General features: G+C 37.9%; 1 protein-coding gene across 2 annotated transcripts; it reads right to left on the bottom strand.

Annotated features, from left to right (window-relative positions):
- Nucleotides 1-5,248: 5,248 nt before the first annotated feature.
- On the bottom strand, nucleotides 5,249-21,241 carry ARL5B (ARF like GTPase 5B). Of its 2 annotated transcripts, none has more exons than XM_083824613.1 (6): nucleotides 21,049-21,241; nucleotides 13,961-14,021; nucleotides 12,523-12,670; nucleotides 9,589-9,672; nucleotides 8,183-8,368; nucleotides 5,249-7,201 (listed from the first exon to the last, which is right to left on the bottom strand). In XM_083824613.1, exons 1-5 carry the CDS (start codon nucleotides 21,092-21,094, stop codon nucleotides 8,213-8,215), a joined length of 495 nt encoding a protein of 164 aa, XP_083680739.1. In that variant the 5' UTR covers nucleotides 21,095-21,241; the 3' UTR covers nucleotides 5,249-7,201; nucleotides 8,183-8,212. The 2 variants fall into 2 exon arrangements, with proteins under 2 accessions (XP_083680739.1, XP_083680738.1); XM_083824612.1 differs by having other exon boundaries at nucleotides 8,217-8,368; nucleotides 21,049-21,240.
- Nucleotides 21,242-21,390: the final 149 nt, after the last annotated feature.

Here is a 21,390-nt window from a genome sequence, read left to right as displayed (position 1 = left end):
TGACATAACTACTGGAGAACTGGTAGCATGACATGTCACCATACTGTGCTTTCTCACTCCATTGCAACCTTTCTTCAGCCGGAAGCAATATTTCAGCACTACACTTCAATCTTTGTTCTAGTCTCTCCTCTCACCCCTACCTAAATTTCAAAGAAAGTAAATTCTTGTAGGCACCAATGTGTCTCAGATGGTTCATTTATTTTCATGAACCTTGTAACATTTGGTACAAATCCACATTCCTTACCTCTCTCCTTTCAGATGTTTTGATAAATACTGAATCACTTACAACCAATAGTACAGAATAGCAAGAATTACTGCCAGTTCACAGGAGACATGCATTACATCTACTGCAACAGAAATGAGATGGGCAATGAAAGACTGTTAGTGGTACTGCACATTGGGACCGTTGTTATTTTGAGTACTGCTCATCATTAATAATGACAACAAAACTGCTGTGTTCCTTCATTTTAGCCTTCATATGCATTAAGTTTATAGGAAAAACTATAAAGTCAGCATCATGGTTAAACACACAGCAAAGTATCTTCATAATTTTAGAAGTAGAACTGAAGGTTCAAATGTTATAGATCTAAAACATTATAGACTACCATATTTGCCTTGCAATTTCTGAGTAGTTGTGTAACTTGGGAGAGCCAAAGAGGAGCAAATAACAATCAAAATTCATAAAAAATTGTGCACGTCATGGACAGCAGGCAGACGTTGTTATAAAAATGAAATACCATCTTAAGAACCATATTCATTTTTTTTGATTGTCTTTTTATTCTCAGATAGAGCTACAATAAAAGGTCTAGAATGCAATAATTTTAACTGTAGATGAGAGAAAAAATGCTTTTAAGTTGTAGAACTGAGATTCAGAATTCTTCAGAACTCACAGCTTTGCAACAGAAGGGATTCAACTGTCCTCTTCCCTGTGCTTTCTCCTTTGTATCTAAGCATGGTTCCCACGATTTAGCTGATACACGCAACCACTCTTTTCTAATGAGGTATTTTTAAAATCCCTTATGCCCACACCGAAGCACACGAGTTTTGCAGGTCCTGCATGGTTAAAGCGATCCTTTCCTGCCATCTAGAGGATGTGCCGTGCACAAATGGAAGAACAGAAGCAAGACCTATGCTGCAATAAACCGTGTGTAATTATCAACAGCTATAAAGAGAGGAAAAAAACCAGAAAGGATCAAGATATCTGTGGTCCCAGAAACTGAGCAAGTTACAAAAAAAAAAAACATACTTGTACCACACCTGATAATATAAAAACTCAGTTCAGTGCCAGAACTTGCTTTGAAAATATCATTTATATGAAGTGCTTTTTCAGAGTCTCGTGCACCTGCCTCATGGCAGGCAGAGCAGAAACTTAGCACCAACCCCCTCCATACACAGTGCAGCCTATGCACCTTTCTTAACAAAAGCAAAATATAAACATTTTCAACATCAAAACATCATCATGTTAATTACAAATAAAAATAAAAGAAATTAAAGGTCATTCCAAGATGCAGGTTCTTATTGCTAGTGTACGCATCGTGATCATATTTATCGTTATTTGCCCTCTATACTATCGTCTGCTGGTCTGTTTCACAGGGCAGACTATACAAAAGGAAAGAGCAAACTCAGCAGAACTCTCGGCACAGTCAAGTGCACACAAAAAGCCAAACAAGTTTATTTCCTGCTTTTCCATTTCGATCTGTTTTCCTTTTACTTTGAAAGGCAACAGTAAAACAAACACCCTTCATGAAAACAAACAAAGACCCATACTTCCCATGGCTGAAGTGATGTGAAAGTCTCCTTAGGATCAAAGCTGGGGCTTCTCCTGGGATGAAAGGAAGCAGGTGTACAACCAAGATGTTTTGTGAACTGGCTACGTTTGGGAAAAATGTAGGCCTCAATTCTGACCCAGATGGAAGATGAAATGTTTTCCCTAAAAATGTACAGAAGAACTCTTCAATTAATTTTCTTTTGATAAAAATATTGTAAGTATCTCTGCCTAAGTTCTTTTCCTATTACTGCATGCAGTATGTTTAAACAGATGAAGGAAAAAAAACTAAAATAAATCACTGGTTTAGGAATATTGAAACGCTTCCCCAACTAGGCAAAAAATAAACAAGTTGTAGGAAAAGAATGAGAAGCAAACTGACAGGGATCACAACTGTGTACTTATAAAATCCACGGTGTCAAACAATTTATAGCAGTATAATATAAATCTGTTTAAGTCACTGTTATTTCTTGAACTGCACACATTTCAGTAGAAGAATCTCAGTGGTGAATGGCAATTTTTAAATTTGATACAGAAGAAATTGGAAGGATTAAAACTAGAAACTGCTAATGCCCACAGGTATCAAAACAAGCTGTGACATGGGTCCTGAGTGTTAGTTCAGCCAGGCAGGCTATGCTTTGGGAAATATGTCCCTGTAGTAGAAACTGCTGTCCAGTTTTTGTAGAATATCCAGTTAGGGAACTCTTTAGGTCCCCAGATGAGATCCCAATGACATCAAGTAGACCACTTCTCTTGAAAATGAAGACTGTGAAGGGTTGGAGGATAAATATGAACACAAAGTACCAGAAAGTACTTAGTTAAGGTATATTAAAAAAAAAAGGGGGGGGGGGGCAGGGAACAGTGGAACAAGACTGGGCTTAGTAAGACAGCTGTATGTACGAGATGTATGAGGAAAATGCAGCTTACTTGGTAAACTTGGAAAAATTTTTTTTTTCATTACCTCATATGCTTTTGGCCTTGCACTTGGCCTTGTTGAACCTCATGAGGTTAGCACAGGCCCACCTCTCAGGACTGTCCAGGTCCCTCTGGATGCCATCCCTTCCCTCCTGCGGAAGGCTCAGGGGGATCTTGTAAATGTCTGAAGCGAGGGTACAAGGAAGATGGAGCCAGACTCTCTTCAGTGGTACAGTGCCAGGACGAGAGCTAACGAGTGCAAACAGAAACACAGGAGGTTCTGCCGAAACATCAGAAAGCAATTCTTTACTGTGAGGTGATGGAGCACTGGCACAGGTTGCTCAGAAAGGTGGTGGACTCTCCCTCCTTGTAGATCCTCAGAAGCAACCTTTACTTGGTCCTGGGGCAAGCTATTCTGGGTGGCCCTGCTTGAGGAGGGTGTTGGACCAGATGTCCTCCAGCAGTTTCTTCCAACTTCAACCATTCTGTAATTCTGTGAAACACTGCATGATTTTTGTTTGTATATATATGTAGATAGTAAACATATGACAGGATGTTTTGCACTTTGAAAATACTCAGCACTTAATGTACTGTTGAGAAAGCTGTTAATCATCTTGTCAAAAATTACAAATGTAAGGAAATATTAGAAACATTCTCAAAATATTGTGAGGGCTTTTTCCTAAATCCATTTTGCTCAAAATACAGGATGTTGCAATATATCAATTGATAAATATGTTATAGTTTATAAGATCATACCCATTGTGCTAAAACAGTATTTCATTATGAGAGAAGCAGTTTTGACTTGTTTAGCAGCTTCTATGAGCAAGCACCTTTGAGCAATATTCATCATACTTGGTTGAGGTTAGAAGGATCAGCTTTTTGAAAGTAGTCTTTGAAGACTTGGAAGTTTCTTTTACTTAATTGAATTTACTATGTTTATTTGGAATGGAATCACATTTTAAAATGACTGCAGTGATGTATTCCCTCTGAGAGCCAGCTTTTCTTATTAAAGTAGTTTATATGAGAAACTGATATCATCTACCTGGACTTGTGCAAAGCATTTGACACTGTCCACCATGATATCCTTGTCTCTAAATTGGAGAGACGTGGATTTGATGGATGGACCACTTGGTGGGTAAGGAATTGGCTGGATGGTTGCAATCAAATTGTTATTGTCAACATCTCAATGTCCAGTTGGAGATCAGTAACGAATGGTGTTCCTCATGGTTTGGGACTGGGACTGGCACTGTTTAACATCTTTGTCAGTGACATGGACAGTGGGATCGAGTGCACCCTCAGCAAGTTTGCCAATGACACCAAGCTGTGTGGTATGGTTGATACGCAGGAAGGAAGGGATGGCATCCAGAGGGACCTGGACAGGCCTGAGACATGGGCCTGTGCGAACCTCCTGAGGTTCAACAAGACCAAGTGCAAGGTCCTGCATCAATCAGGGCTGGGGCAACCCCCAGCTCAAATACAGGCTGGGTGAAGAATGGATTGGGAGCAGCCCTGAGAAGGACCTGGGGGTGTTGGTTGATGAGAGGCTCAAAATGAACTGAAGTGTTTTCAGAATCACAGAACGCTAGAGTGGTTGAGGTTGGAAGAAAGCACGGGAGGCCATCTGGTCCAAGCTCCCTCCTCAAGCAGGGCCACTCAGGTCACCTGCACAGCAAAAAAATGCTTCCTTATATTTAGATAGAACCTCCTATGTTTCTTTTTGCACTCATTACCTCTTGTCCTGGCACTGTGCCCCTCAGAAGAGCCTGGCTCCATCTTCCTTTCAGGTATTTGTACGCATTAACAAGATCCCCTTGAGCCTCTTCTCTGGTCCCGACTCTCTCAGCCTCTCCTCAGAGGAGAGCTGTTCCAGTCCCTTGATCACCTTTGGTATCCCTCTGCTGGGCTCTCTCCACTATGTTTACGTCTCTTGTACTAGGGGGCCCAGATCCGGACACAGTTCTCCAGATGCAGCCTGACCATTGCTGAGCAGAGCAGACATCCCCTCTCTTGACCAGCTAGCGATACTTTCCATAATGTAGCCAAGACTACTGTTAGCCTTATTCACAGCAACCAGCCTTCTTAGCAACAACAAAAAAGTTTGGGGAAAAGAAAGCTATAATGCTCTAAAGCACCCCAATGTAAAACTGATTTTCACTGAACCCCTCCTCCTTTAATAGGCTCTGAAGGTGATGAAGAATATGAACTTGAAGATTCCACACGAAGCGTTTTTCAAAAACCACAACACACCAGCTGTGCTGTTAACAAATGGATGTCATAAATGGAAAACTGTAGTAGTAAATTAAGTAGTAAGCTCATCAAAATCACTGCTATTGTCAAGAATCGTTTTTCTGTAAAGGAAGTGATAAGGAATTAAAACTTTTTTTTTATTCTGATATAAAAAACTGTTTAAAAAAAGCTCCATCAGTTCAAGGGCTGTATATATATATATATATATAAAGCATCATCTGGATATATGTATATAAACATATTCAGGATCACGTCTTATATTAGATAAACTTGAAAATAAATTTAAATTACAAGCAGAAATTAAGTCACCACACAAGAAACCTCATTCACAGTATCATTTATTTTTTCATTTATAATTTACTTCCCAAAGAACAAAACAAAACTTATTTTCACAAATTAGAACAGTTGTTAGCATGAACATCACAGCAATAAGCTTTAGTATCAGAATTTAACCTTGTTTTGCATTCTCTTTTTAAGAATTAGTTTTGGTTTGCATTACTTTCTGAGCATTTTGACTTGACACTCAACATAGTCTCTCCTAAATATGACTTTTGCTAGCCAACATTAATATGTAGCAACCAATCATTGATTCAACTTGTATTTGAAGTCTTTTTTAACACTTATAACATATTTGATGGCATTGTTAACATTTCATTAAGCTTTGTTCAAATAAAAATGGAATCATATTGGAAATTTACAAAACTTAAAATTTTATTAAAAACTCAGTGTGCTTGAATTATTAAAACAAAATTCATCAAAAACATTTTGTCATTAAAGGACTCTAGTCAATTAGAATTTTTTCTAGTGACCATGCTCCATGTAGTTGTTCAGGCATGCAGAAGCACAGAATGGTGCTTTTGTGTAGTTTAAGCATTTACGTAGGTTAGATATCTCATTGCTAGCGGGGTTTTACTCGGAATTGGATGCCTAGTGTTGATTTCTTTTCCCCCTCTGGATTTGCATTTTCTGTGTGTCCAATATGCTCGATTAACACAGAATCTGTTGTTTCAGATTCTCTTTCCAGATCTAACATCATCTTCAAATTGAATTAAGAGTTACTAGGTCCAATCTTTTACCACCTGTTTTTTTAACTGGAAGCCCTCTACTTTTTCTGCTTCCAGTTCATAAAGTTCAGGTGAATGAGTAACTCAAACCACAAAATCAGGTCTCTAATCCTGCAAATAACTGTAAAAACAAATATAAGGCAAAATATTTTCCGTGCAATGGAATCTAAAAACATTTAGATTTGACAGTATGTAAATAAGGTCAAGGTTAGCTTCATTCTCAAATCCACAGATACATACAGATACAGCACCATGATTCTGTTCTGTTTATAAATCTGGCTTCCCTTTTGATTTTACATTCATTTAGAAAACAGCACTCTCAATAAAAGGTGAGAAAGGCTCATGTATGTACAGCATTTAGAATTTTAACAGATTACACATAACACTGTCTGCCATGATTCCAAATTTAATTACCAAGGGGTTTATTTTTAAAAATGGTATTCAAAGTCTAAATGAATAAACCAACACTTAATAACAAAAATTATTTAACCACTGTGCAGAGATCTATTTGCAGGTGAAAGGAAGAGAGTCATAACCTATAATTACTTATCAGACAAAATGAGGAGGACAGATTTCTTTTAAGGCAGAAATTCAATTATATACTAGGTTAAAAGCTACCTTAATAATTAACTATAACTCATTCAGCATTTAAATTTTTGCATTCTTTACTAGTGCTGGCTAGAACTCTGCTGATGTTCCAGGAAGCCCAGCTGAATGGTTTTCAGTCCCCCATGGTTATCCTTGAAGACTAAAAACTATGCCAGAGTAAAGTCAAACTACTCACTACTTTTTCATTATTAAACAAACTATGTTGATTTATTATGTTAGTAAGTTATAGAAACTTTTTAGAAAGAGGAAGTATGAAATATTGACAATGACAAAACAGATTTTATAAAGCTATCATTGAAAAAGTTAGAATACATAGTCAGAGGAATTTAAATGCTTAAAAACAGATTCATATATGTCCATCCAGTTGAAGATTAGTGTATTAAAAAAAGGTTAAGAAAATACTTTGTGTTTCAAGTTCAACTGCACTTGATTCAAGTACAGCTTGGAGATTGGCTGATATAAATTAAACATGGTCACTGGCTCAGCAGCCAGAAGTACAGAAAAATGTACATGTTCACAGGATAAATAGAAGTCTCTTCTTTTGGAAAAAAGCTATCTCACTCCAATACGGGAGGTCATCCACTCCAAGCCTTGGCATAATCTGAAAAATAAAGAGATATTATATTGGTAGTAGATCTATTGCAACATCTTAAAAGTGTTTTCTACTTCTCTTACAGTTAAAATCATCTGCTTAAAATTAAAAAAAATCATCTGGAATGGGGAATGAAACATCAACAGAATACACAATGTTTTAAACTAAGTCCACTTAGGCTTTAGCCGTAAGAAGCTAGTCAAACATGCTATTTTATTGAAGCTTGGCACTCTTTCAATTTTTGTTCTAAATCTAAAACGTGCTACTTTTAATTTGCTTACTCAGAAGTACATAGAACCAAATCATGAGAAACTGCCTAACTGAACACTAGACCTTTTCATTCCAAGACTAAAAGACAAAAGACTCAGTTACCCAGACTGAATTGGTTCAAAAAAAGGCAGTGCATCAAGAATTCCACAATACAAAACTGTAAGCATGTCTATATTGAACACCAGGATTGCATGGGATCTAACCTGCTTACTCACTCCTTTTCCATGTCTATTTAAAGGCCTTCCATTTCAAGACAGTATTCCCTTTGATTTGCTAGGGATTCAGTTACATAGTTGACACCACCTTTAACTTCACCTTTGTAAAGTAAATCATGATTTATCCAAGAAGGCCGCCTTCCCTGTCATGGTGCTAATCTCCTTTGATTCTTCTAAGTTCATCCTGAAGAGGACCATGCAGTTATTTTACTCTGAGTGGTTTTTTTTTTGCTTGTTTGTTTGGATGACTTGGTCTCACTAATATCACAATTTTAGAAGTTCTAATTATTTAAGGCTTCTTATTCAAAAAAGGAGCCTAGGATGATTAATGTTTCTGAACTGATGTTCATGAACGCTCTCTGCGATGCCCCCCCCCCGCGATGCCCCCCCCCACCACATTGTTGTAAAGGGTGTACATACAGCACAGCTGAAAAAAACTTTGAGAAACATTAGAGAAATAGAATACTGCTTTAAAGACAAGATGAAATATCAGTGTTCCATTTACCATATACTATTGTACTTAAACAGGAAACATTTACCCTTCTCCTGTCAAAGCACAACAGGACTGAATGTGCCATGGGTGATCCTTTATGGAGCTAAGGGTGAGGTATGTAGATATCTCGGCAGCTGTCATGCAGCCTTTCATGTCCTGCTTGTTTGCAAAGATGAGAACTGCAGCTTTTCGTAAATCCTAGAAGTAGTTAAAAGTATTCATAGAAGTTATTATATAGAACTAACAGGCTATTGCATTAACTGAGTATCTCAAGGAAACGTAGATTAGCTTGAATGCAATTACAATGTAACAGATATTTTTAACAGCTTTACTGCATTAAAAATCAATTGCATTAATACTGAAGAGACCAATTTATTTAGAAGTGTTCACCGTAGGGAATCAAATTATAATGTATTATACTACTACCCTTTTGGTTTTGTCCATATGTTCATATGTTAACTAAAGTAAGTCTTGTCAACATACACTTCACAGAGCTCTAAACCATCCAGTGGAATTTTTACTGGATAAACTATTCAAAATCAGTATTAGATGCTATTCAAATGGAAAACCCTGCTAGATATCGTTCCCTTGAAATTATTTTCCACTTCATTAAGCAAATTCTGTAGTGATTAAAACAGTAACAATCAAACAAAACTTTTATACTGCTGTTCCAAAAAGGGAGCTCTAATAATGCTGCAGCAGCTTAAGGAAAAACAGAAGCTAGTAAGAAGTTGGGTTTTTTTGTATGGAAATTAGGATTCCACAATGCAATGAAACACACTGGGCTGCATGTTCTTAGGAGTGGAAAAGGGAAAACAAATGCAAAATGCAGGCAGCTGACAGGTTTAATTAAAAGTGTTTAACATATTTAAATGTATATTAAATTTGGAGACAATTTCTCCATTAAGAGAAAAACAAACCTTTAGGATCCAAAGATAAAAACTCACTACTACAAGTAGTACTTATTACAGTTGAGGCCTACTGATTGTTTTCAAGAGATAATAGATCACAATCTCCTAATCTTATAACACTAGAAAACTAACTGGAAAACACTGGAAACTAATTACAATAGAAGATTTCACCACAAAAAGTCATATTTCCTCCTTTTTTGTTAATATATTTCCTCCTTACTACCAAATGCCATCTAGATTAATAAACTTTAAAGTAAAAACATTCATTTGAAACACTAAATCACTCAGATTTTTGATTACAATCAAGCAAGCCCTACTACAAGAGTGCTTCATGATAGCTTTCCCTGTTTATTTATAATTTATATGGTTTCAAAACATAGTGAACATGCATGCACATTTAGGCTCAACTTTTCTGTGACAGTGTAACTTCTATAAATATAGGAAGCACGTAGTGCTATTTGACTGATCACAACAAAGGGAGACTATTATCCCAACACACTACTTTACCTCATGAGCCAGCATTCTATAAAGTTCCTCTTTTGTAATAGAAAGTCGCTCTCTGTCAATGCTGTCAACAACCAGAATGATGAACTGGGGAAAAAACAATAGTATAATATGTAAGTAAAAAAAGTAAGTTATAGAAAGTACATTTTCAAGTGATCACTACCACAGGTCTTTGTATGTAAGACAGACACAGACTTTTAGAGCACATTAAAAAATAGAGCAAGAAGTTTGTTACATCCTTTCATTAGTGCCCTAGGAATCCTACATAAAGATTATAGTTTAAAAAAACATCTATTGCTTGTACATTTCAGCACTGCTACTAAGCTCTACTTTTATGTACCACACAAAATCACCAGGCTTGATTTTCAGCCCCCACAGCATACACAAAATAGTGATGTAGGTACCAAAAGCACCTACAGATCATGGATCACACTTAAAACATGGATGACAAAATCGCTACGAAGTTATCAATGAAAACAGCTATTAATGTCCACTACTACTTGTATACTCAGGAAAACAAAGCTGAAATTGAAACTCCCTATTTAAAAACACTTAATCTACCATCACCATCCTCACAAGGCTTAAGAGAACTTATTTCAAAATCCTACATCAGACCTCAGAAAGCTATGCACCTGTAGGGCTTAGCATTATGGTGCAACACCTTACCCTTTGTAATGCAAAGTTGGCCTCACAACTTTGCACTGGTCTACCTAGGGACATGGAGACAGCTATGGCACTGATTTTACCCTTAATGTTCTTCCAAGTGACATTCTCACGGTCAGGCACTCGTGAATCCTTTAACACTGCTAGGTCTGCCACATCAGGTTTCCCATGGGAGGCAATTGTCACTAGTGTGAAAACGACTCTTTTAACCCCAGTTTTTCTTTCCTTTTTTTGTATCTTTTAATTCATAGCCTTATACTAGAAGTGGAAAAAAAATAATGTTACATAGTAAGTTAGATACACTTAAAACAGCTTGTAAGCATTATGCAATAGTGTGCATACACAAACCGTAACAATTGATCAGCGTTCAACACTTGCCCTGACCAGAGTACACACTGAGCTGCTCAAACGGCATCATAGGTTGCTGCCACCAGTAAGGAGATCAAGAGGCAATATTATAAAAATTATACAGCTACTGTAAAAAAAGAATTACAGGGAACACATGCTGCACTGGAGAGGGAACACAGGAGATGACACTCATCTAGAGACTCCAGCGCTTCTCTTCCCAACTCTCCTCTGGGAATATTTTGCCATCCCTTTTTCTCTCCTACTGTCTCTTTCCTTTTGCTTTTCTCCCTGAGAATAACTTAACCATGAGAGCTTCCTGCTCTTTCCTCTCCCTACAAATCCTGTGCTATCTCAGTATCTTCTGTGTAAAAAAATGTGATCCCTTAAAATACATTTGCAGAATCAATCGAGTTAAGTTGAAACTAAATATAATAGGTATGCTCTACAAAATTATTTTTTTTTCCTCATCATTCCAAAGATTCGTTAGATTGCTTCAATTGCTAAATAAGGAAAGAGAGAAAAGACAAAGCTGCACGTGAGTCGGTAACAAAAAAGGAGGACTGGAAGTTACTGCTACAGTTCTCCAACATAAGCTCCAAATCACTGTGCCTTAAAAAATTAAAAAGATTCATTGCCCATTGAAAATGACCACAAACTATGAAATACTAAGTCAATTTAATGCTGCTGTGGCTTTGAGACGTCTAGCAGATGAGGAGGAACAGTATAGCAATTATTCATAACAGGGATGCTAGGATTAGCATACCAAACAGACCCTTTTCTTCTTCAGCTGTTTCCAGCAGACAAAGCTGCTAAGTAAAGTTCTTTCCAAATGCCAGAAAGCGTTGGATTTCACACGCTTACTAGGCAGAACATGGAAAGCATCTCCAAAAGGATCAAAAACGAACTAAGATGCATCTACTCAAATTCCAAAAATCAAAGAATATTCAATGAACAAATGTCAAGAACTTATCTGCCAGATATTGCTCACAGATGTTCTTCACCATCTTGTGTATGTATTTGTATCACACATACCCATACTTTTCAGATAAAATTAAAAGTAAGCTTAAAATACTAGAGCTAAAGATTGAGATGTTATCACCAGGTTTTTAATACATAGGTTTCTGAACATCTGGGTTGGATCACTCTAACCTCCCCTCTCTCAAAGAGGGGGATAGGGCAAAAAAAAAAACTTATTTTCACATAAGGTTTATATAATGAGTAACATCTATAAGACATCTCTATTTTTAGTAGAAATGGTAAGAAAAATTTAAAACCCTTTACATCAAGGTGTAAAGTGAGGCTACAGAGATTTTAAGTGCACATTGTGTCCATAACCTTTCAGCAAAGAAACAGGCATTGACAAATTCTACTCCCTCCTTTCAAGCAATAGCAGCTTTATCAGTACATCAAGAGTACTGCAGTTAGGTTTTCCTTTATCCTTTGGATAAAAGCCACAAGCAGATGAACTTTTAAATACTGCTGTCTAGATAAAATTTTATTCTTCATCCTTAGTTATCATTACTTCAGAACCATTTCAGACCAATGTACAGAAGCTAGGTTAACCACTGCGTATCCTCACTGAACTTGCCAAGTACATGGCAAAATTTGCTTTAAAATCCACTCGAAAAATATGCAATAACTCAATTTCTTATTTTAATATCACTCAATTGCCTAGGAAAAAAGTCTAACTTCACAATTTATGCCACAGATCAAACAACATTGAAGTAAACATGAAAAATACTTAAAATATTACCAGGAAATTGGCTGCATACCAGAGACACATTACACTTTTAGGGTTTGTTCTTTCTTAAAGAGACAAAAACAATACAACCACGAACTTCATAAAAATCTACCAATGTTCCCAGTAAAAAAAAGAATTTTAAACAAACTTATGGAATTTGCATACTTCAAAGTAGCTTCTCATACCTCTGTGTTCGAATAATAGGTATTCCATGATGACCGTAACGATTCTTGTCCTCCAATATCCCACATTAAGAAATGGGTGTTTTTCACCACTATTTCTTCTACATTGCTTCCTATGGTTGGAGAAGTATGAACCACTTCATTCATTAAGCTAAAGGAAACAATATAACATTATAAAGACCAGCCAATAAAATTCACAAGGCTTGTCACAGCTCAATTTGCTTAACAAATTTGTTGCAGAAAAAGTAAATATGTCTAGCTCTGATAAAAACTTAAAAAGATGACGCATTTCTCAAGTTATATATTTGAATTTCTATGGAAATAAAGCAAATATTTAAGAGCTGTTCTTTAGTAAGGTTAGTTTAATGTGAATTTCGTCTGGAAATTGTGGTTGACAAAATTCAAATATACTTGTTTTTGTTGCAGACTGTAGACACCAGCAATGAAAAATACGCATGTAAAAGGTTTATAACAAATGCAGATAAGCATCTGCATTTTAACAGCGTTCCCTTATTAAAAGGCATTTTTCAAATGACTTTTTAGACAAATTAGATTCTTATAGTGCTCTTATTTCAAAAGAGAAGTCACTTTCTGAAGATCACAAATAAGGAGAGCGATTAACCGTGCAAAATATAAACCAGAATATAACTTTAGACGAGCATTCAACTTAGCAATTTGATAACAGAATAAATTCTGAAGGACCACCGGTTTACTTAACTGAAAATTTCTCAATTCTACCTTTGAATTTTGACAAAACTTAGGAAAAAGGGTTTTCTGGTACCTTCATATCTAAATATACAGATAAGTCATTTCATTATGCACTCCTCCGTCTCCACAATCACAACAGTAACTATGTTCCTGCCAATATGCTTGGATTTATCATAGATATTCCTGCAATGCTGGCAAGATTTAAGGGTGATGTGATACAGTGCAATGACACTATATAAAAAGTTTATGGTTGGACCTAGGCAAGTTGAAATACTATTCTGAGGAAAACTTCCATCACAGATTTTAGCTATTGAAATTAGGAAACATTTGGAAACATTTATGGATTTTGCACAGTGGCTAGAACTCCCATTAATATAAAAATCTTTCTTTCTAAAAAAACTTTCTTCTCTGTAGTTCTTGGTCAAATTATTTTTTCAATGTTTACCAACAAAAATAGGCTTTGATAGCAAAGAAATTTTCAGGTCACTATGTGCTTGTATGTACAATTTTGTTATTCAATTGATTTACAATTCAGTTTTAAAATACTTCAGTTCTTCCACTTAGCATTTAAATACTAAATCTAAATACGTTTAAAACAACTAACACAATTCACATACAAACTACAACCTACCGCACCCCTGGAGATTCTGCCAGGTTCCAAACCTGAATTTTCAATGATTAAATCAATGCCAAATACTAAAACTAAGAAAAACAAAGTAGTTTGTATACTTACAACTGGTAAAGAATTGTAGTCTTTCCAGCATTATCAAGTCCCACAATGATTACTTTGTGCTCTGCATACACAGAAAAAAAGACAAGAATAAACTAGCAGAAACAGCAATAATTACAGTTCTTGTTAATTACTTTTTCTTATTTAAGAAAGCAACAGCTTGTTTGTCCGAATTCATTATGCTACACAAAGTAGTGACAGCTTCTTGGAAGAAAAAAATCCATAAAGCCTCTTCTCCTAAGACTACAGTTTAAGGACAAGTCAGTATTGGAAGTGTTCATAAAGGAAGAATTACTAGCATGAATCCATTAAAAAAAGGGAAAGAAAGAAAAGATCTAGTATTACAAAGAAAAAAGCAAGGAAAAATATAACTCTTATCAGTGTTGTCTTCTTAAGAAGATGAGCAAACATCCAAAATAAAATTTATAATACGTCAAAGCCAAGTTTCAGTAAACCACCAGTTACAGAGAATTTTCAAAGAGATAGTTTTCCACAGAATGTATGAACCTGTTCCTCAGTGATGCAAAGGAAATCCAAAGAGTGTAGAAAACATTAGCCTGCAACACAAGGCTGAACAATAACCATTAGTTAAGGGACCACACCACCATCATTCTTATGGTACAAAGAGGAAGCTGTATTTTCAGTAGGTGACAAATTCCAACACTCAAGTTCTGAGCTGAAAAGTTCTGCTTATATAATAGCAATCTCCCAGATGCTGCAATGTTATTTTTCCAAGCACTGGGGAAACAAACTCCAGAACTTATCTGTTTCTCTGTATTTAATCCTTTTTAGAATTTCAAATACAACAGCCCAGTCAATTACAATGTTTTTTTTTAGATACATGCCAGAAGTCAGAAGATACCAATTTGCCTACTGACAAAAAACGCAAATTATTTGAGAGCAGAGAGAAGCTACAAATAGATACCAGAAGCAAAACTCACACAAAAAGCTTGTAAACAGGCTCACTCACAAGGGGTCATATTTAAAATTCTAAAGGCATTTATTCCAAAACAAAACTTGCTTCACAGCTTAGAGACTTCCTCTAAAACACCACTTTCAAATCTACCACACTTATCACAAATTCCTAAAAGATCTATCAAATATCAAGGTGGTAGCTTTTTTGCCCGCGAGTGCGTAGTCTAAGGAAGAATAAGGAATTTGTTAAAAAAATCCATCTACTGATGTATATTCAGGGTTTTCATACTCAAAGTAATTTTAATAAATCCCTTTGGGCTTTTAGAAGTTTTGTTAAGAGACATGGCCCTAACACTTGTTGAAACACTTTTCCCTGTATTGGTTTTTGTACTGCCACATCCTGCCAACATATCCTAAGAAACTAACTTCTCCTGGCCTTAAGTCCAGTAATACTTTTAGCCCCAGAAGAAGCAGCACCACTAATTAATAATCTTCCTCGATACATAAATAGTATGAAATCCTCTCTGCTTTCAACTCTAATAAAACATTCCACATAGCTAGCCTCTCCTTTTCTTCTTCAAATGCAGTACAGTTTAAAGGGCTTTCGAAGTTGAAACACAGAAATACCCTTTTGTTGTTTTCAAAACAACCATATTTCTCAACTATTGTCTGGAATATGACTAATTTCGCAACACTGTTTGCATTATTTCAAGGAGGAAAAGAAGCCAGCCAAACAAAACAAAAACAAAACAAAAATTTAGTAACATGTTACATCTGCTCTTTCCCACCTTCACATCAGAATCCAGAGCCTTGCTTAAGAATGAACATGAAAAGCATTGATTAAATGGTACCACACTACTGAAAGTAGGAAAAAGTATTTTTCCCCAATCAGTTGATTTTTTGAAAGCCACTGATATGCAAATGGTTCAACACTAATTGGGAAAGGGAGGGCTGGGGGGAGTACGATGACACACACAGCTTAGCTCTGTAGTCAAACAGTATTTTATACAGTAACTCAACATCCACATAGAAGTCACACAAGTATTAATTAATGAGGTGAGGACAAAATTAATGAGATGAAAGCAACAATATCTTATGCAAATAGCTGTCTCCACCTTTCATTAAAGGTAGAACAACTCATTGCTTTCAGAACTGTCATCTGTGCTAATGAAAATCTCTTCACCTACAAACACAGAAGTTGAATTTCTCTCTAGTTTGGTTAGATTACACAATTTTTACTTGTACATGTACATTAACAGATAAACATATGAACTTAAATATTGTTATACTAAGACAAAACAAAGCTTTACCAAGTACTTGTTTACAAGAGCAACAAGTTGAAGGCAGATGCTTCATTTAAGAGGAAGGATGATTATGGGGTAAACCACAGGCTCTGATTTATGCGCTTTGTGTTCTGTACTTTGAGACTAACCCAAGTTTCTTACACTGGGTGGTATTGGTATCAGTTTGGGCTGTGCTCCTGAATATCTTCCCCATTCACTATGGTCTTGGCAACAGGAGAAGAAAATCCTGAAGACAGTTGCCACAGTAGAAAAGCTGAGTCTTTATGAATCAGGTAGAAAGAGGAAAAAATATAACAGAAATGAGTAGAAGAAAGCAAACACATGAAAAAAGAGTATTAGGCTACTTGAAAGAATCCAAAGAATTCCGTTATATCAACCTTTCTTGGGCGGTTGTTAAAAAAATATATCTATGTGGTATTGTTAAAAAACTGCTGCCAGTCCAGTATTACAACATAACAGGAAAGTTAAAGTGATCTTGCAGATGTCAGAAGACAGACATAATACGCTCTTCTCTTCGCTTGCTCTTATATATCCCCCTACATAAGGGTTTTGTAAAAGGATCTGAAACTGAAGATTCAGTTAGTGTTTTTGCCCCTTCCTCTAACTTGACAAAACCACAAAGAAAAACAAAAGGCTAAATACTTTAGTGATGGGCAAGATGTTGTATTTGAAAGAAGAAATCACAGAGGGAAAGAGTACTGATCATTATCAGGCACCAAACAGCACTGCCCAGTTGCTAAGTAAAACTGTCTTGGAGGCTTCAAAACTGAAAGCAGATAGAAGTTTGCTAAACAGAAAGCAGGTGGAACAGGATTTTACCAAAACTTTCCAGCGCAAGAATGCATTCTGCACACTAAGTGCAAAGCTGCCTTTGAATCTTCTATTTAACACAAGAGAACTGCTTGAATACATCTTATATTTCCAGACTTACTAACAAGAATGAAAACTTGTCTATAAACTTCATTAGTAACTGGAATCAAACCCCAGATGGTTTTCTAGATAATGGTCTCTGCTAGCCTGACTTTATGGTCTGGGGACTGCCAGCAAGCCTAAATGAAGTAACCCATGGAGTTACAGAAGTTCTACCACCTTGATTTAGAGCCAACCATTATTTTTCTTATGGCAGCACTTCATTTTTTTTTTTTAAACATCTATAGCATTTATTCAGAGTAACCTAGAAGATTATGAACAGCTGTCATTCAAAGCAACTAAAATATAGACTCGGGAAGGGTCAAGAGTTGCCTTTAACAAGGTTGCTATGCTCACTTCTGTTTTGTCCTTATACCTCCATTAAGAGTTACACAGATCATGATGAGTAAGTCAAGCAAGGTTTATCCAGATATGTACTGACAGACAGTAAGTTAGCTGCACCACCATTTATTCATATCTCCACATGTTGCTTAGCAGACTGTTATTTGAGTTCTTAATCATAGCTTAGACTTTAGAAATGACCTTCTTAATTTAAAAAATATATACTTTAAAAAATGAAGTTAAAAATAAACAAGAGTCCAATTTGAACTTACAATAATTTATAACTAGATTTGAATTGGCTGTAGGCGACAATATTTTAAGTGAAAACAATACTCAGGCAATGTTTTTCTGACAGTTTCAAAAACACTGAAAAAGAATCAGGAAGCCATCAGTAAGTCACCCAGAACAAAGATAATCTATTTTAACACCAATTGTTTCTCTTATAAATAAAATACCTACACTTCAGTTCGCATAGTTCAATTACTCCTCGATTTAGAGCCAGTATGTACTGAGAGCTGAAAAACTCAGAAGTGTTTAATCGTCTATTTTCAGTCTTTAACCTCTGTACTGTAAAAGCATGAAGACAAGAAAACAAAATAAAAAAGATTAAATAAGGCCCTGGATCAGTTTTGATCACTACTACTACCACCACACATAATAAAAAAGCCACTGTCCAAAGGCTACTGCCAAACAGTCCGGAAACAAATCCTTCTAAACACAACGGCACAGTTAAACAGATGTTCCCTGACAGACTGTTCTAAGGGCAGACACGCTTAGCTTTCCTCTTTCATAGTCATCAACTCACCATCACTCGAATTCCATAAACTTGTCTGCACTGCATCCTGTCTTGTTCCAAAATCCTACACACCGGTTTTGGAGAGTAGATGGTGCACTGCGATGGAAGTGAAAGCACATTCTGCAAGGGGAGTAGGAGAAAGCGAGAAAGCTTTCCCCATCTAAAACTTTCCATCATTGGCTATTGCCACAGAGCACCATTTCAACTATTTCATCTTCCATCATGAACCAGTATGGGTTTGCCAAACTGAACCAAAACCAAAATAGGGTGAACCACTTGGTACAATCTCTATTGCAAGTGGGGCGAGTTGGAACAGAACTGACAGGCTCAGCTCCCTGGCAGAAACATTCAGATGCTACCTCAATCATAGGGATAAACCAGTTAAATACAAAGAGTAAAAAATGCTGCCAGAAGAGGTCAGTAGAAGAGATTAGTTACTAAGTACCATTGGATGCCTATAGGAACATGTTAGATCAAGTCTCTCCACCTTGCCTCCAGTACCTCATCCTTACTGTTGGAAACAATGGTAAGAGAAACAAATTGCCAGAGAAGTGGATGACATGTAAATTAATAAAGTAACATTCAGTGCTTTAGTAGGATATAAAGTGTCTCTGTTACGAATCTTTTTTTGGTTTGCAGAAATCATTCTGAATGTACTTAATTTTCCATACATCATGCATTTACTTTAACTGTGCTTAACCGGGAGGCACAGAAATGCCTGGAGCTTATTTTAAGATGTTAGTATCTTAAGATGTGAGTTTTTGAGAAGGCTACCTGCCTATCTTCTTCCTGTAAGTTAACAGTGTTAGTTCACCAGTTGATAATTCCTTAATGTATTTAGCTGCCTAGATACTATTGATTAAATGTCTTTTAAATTTGGCATTTTCAACTCAGTTGCTATTAACCTTTACGTAAAGTAAAAGTGCATTGCGTAGTTAATACCAGAGTGAAACAGCCATGATTTCCTGAGCTGTAGCTTCTAGCACTTTGGCACACCTCCTCTGCCATGCTCTCCTCGATGGAAGCCACATGGCACTTTCTAAATCTTTACTTTGTTTTGCCAGTATCAAGCACCTCAGACTATCAGCACAGCCCATGCTAGCCATGACGAACTGATTGAGGACATGCTCCATGCACATCTGGGTCTATTTTTATATTTGCAATATTCCCTCTCATTTGCTAATACAATGATTTTGACCATGCTAGTCTGCTCAACAAGGAGTTTCATGGCTCAGTCCATGAATTCTCCAAGAAAATGTCTAGATTTAACATAACTAGAAGGACAACAAAAACAAATCAGTAATTACTGCCTTTGTAATTAACATCATCATTATTACGGGAAAAGTAACTGTGCATTTAGAGGAACATCCTAGTAGATTGGTCCAAAATTTATCGTTGAAGAGAGCTTTTCTAGGGTGGAATTTCAATCTTGGCCATGAAAAGAAACTCACTTTACTCTCTGCAGTTGCCACAATAAGACCAGGGAATGGGGAAAACAAAAGCAAAATGATTAAACAAAATGATTTTATCTCCCATTGGGATAAAAGGTGAACGGTAAGTATTTCATGGTACTGTCTCATCCACAATAACCGTCATACTAACAGTTAATATTTTGAATGCATTAAAAATAACTTTCAGAAATTAATACACAGTAACAAAGACACTTTTTTCCACTAATGAAACGGAATCAACATAACCCAGTGATGTCATGTACTAACAAAGAAAGAAACCAAAACAATGAAACTGTAACTCTTACTCCCTTCCTGAGGGTAAATATCACCATCATAGGGGACCATACAGACCAGCAATAAAAGCCACCGGAAGTTATCTTCTAATCAGATCTCTGCTCACAGAGAACTCCACCACGTCTTGGTGGAGTCCTTGAGGGAAGGAAGGGAGCAGCGGGCTGCAGTATTTAATAAAAAGCAAGGTAGTATTTCACAGTTTTCTGGAGAGTAAGGGGAACCTTGAACCCTTTCAAATGGTTTTCCCACTTGAGAAAAATAAGAGTAATCAAATAGATGGAAAGTAATCATTCAGAAGGCCTGGATAGAAGACTTCAGGAAAAACGTGAGGATAAATGAAAATGAAGATAAATGGTTTGGATCTTACCCCCCCCCTCCCATGGGGTGAGAAAGTGGTATGAGATGGACGGATGCTACTAAGCACACACACGGAGACTTTGCTCTGCTATTTACAGACTCAGAGAAGTTCACTCTTGGTGACAAGACCTTTAAAGGGGCAGCGGGCGTGCTCCGCTCCCACAACTTCTGAAGCCCTGCCGGCAGCAAACACGAGCCACAAAGCCGCAGTAACCTCGCTGCGGGAGGTAACAGCCGGAGAGCGGGCACGGAGGCGGCACGGGCAGCCTGAGGAGAACAATACCTCCGCCGGCCTGGCTGCTCCGAACGCTGGGCCTCACGGAAAAACAGCACACATGGGGAATCGCTCGAGTATGTCGCTCCCTAACCAATGAAGGCTAGGGAAACGGGATTAATTACAATAAATAGGCATTAAGGAGTGTATTTTAATTTATGGTAACCGAGCTAGCGGCAGGCGCTGAGCTCGGCACAAGCCCTTTCCGCGGGATGCACCGGGAAGGAGCCGCCGCTCCCCTGGGCTCGGAGGTGGCTTTTTGGGGTCCCCACACCACCAGCACCGCCCTCCCCTCCCCTCCCCTCCCCTCCCCTTCCCTTCCCTCCCAGGCCCCGAGGCCACCCGGGACGGAGCAGCGGGGAAGGGGCGAGCTGAACTGCCGGAAAGCCGCGCGCTGAGAGAAGCCCAGTCCGGCCCGGCCCAGCCGGCCCGGAGCCCCCCGCGCCCACCTTGGTTCCCGAAGAGGCTCCAGAGCTTGGCGAACACGAGGCCCATGCCTGGCCCCGGGGCTCGGTTCGGCCCGCGGCGGCCCCGGGGCGGAGCGGCCGGTGAGGGGAGGGGGAGAGCGTTGGCCCCGCCCCTAACGGCTGACACGTCACGGCGCCGCGCGCGTCATCACGCACGGGGCCGGGGGGGGGGGGAGCCGCCATTCCTCCCGGACGCCTTAAAGGCGGTCGGGCACGTTGCCGTGTGCTTGGTTGCCATGGCGACAGCCGCGCGGCCGCCGCCCTGAGGGGCTCCCGCCAATAAGCGGCGGCCGCAGGGGCGGGACTTCCTGCGGCACCGGCGCG

The sequence above is a fragment of the Anser anser genome, assembly GCF_964211835.1.
Source record: "Anser anser genome assembly, chromosome: 2".
Taxonomy (NCBI): Eukaryota; Metazoa; Chordata; class Aves; order Anseriformes; family Anatidae; genus Anser; species Anser anser.
The sequence above is the reverse complement of the archived record's forward strand: the minus strand, read 5'-3'. Positions and strand labels throughout refer to the sequence as shown.

Excerpts from the sequence above, each read along its gene's own strand:
- ARL5B (XM_083824612.1), bottom strand. The coding sequence starts at position 21,094 with ATGGGCCTCGTGTTCGCCAAGCTCTGGAGCCTCTTCGGGAACCAAG. Across the intron at positions 9,673-12,522 it reads CCTATTATTCGAACACAGAG|TTCATCATTCTGGTTGTTGA; the intron begins GTATGAGAAGCT and ends TTTTTTCCCCAG. Across the intron at positions 7,202-8,216 it reads TGTGCTTTGACAGGAGAAGG|ATTATGCCAAGGCTTGGAGT; the intron begins GTAAATGTTTCC and ends TTTATTTTTCAG.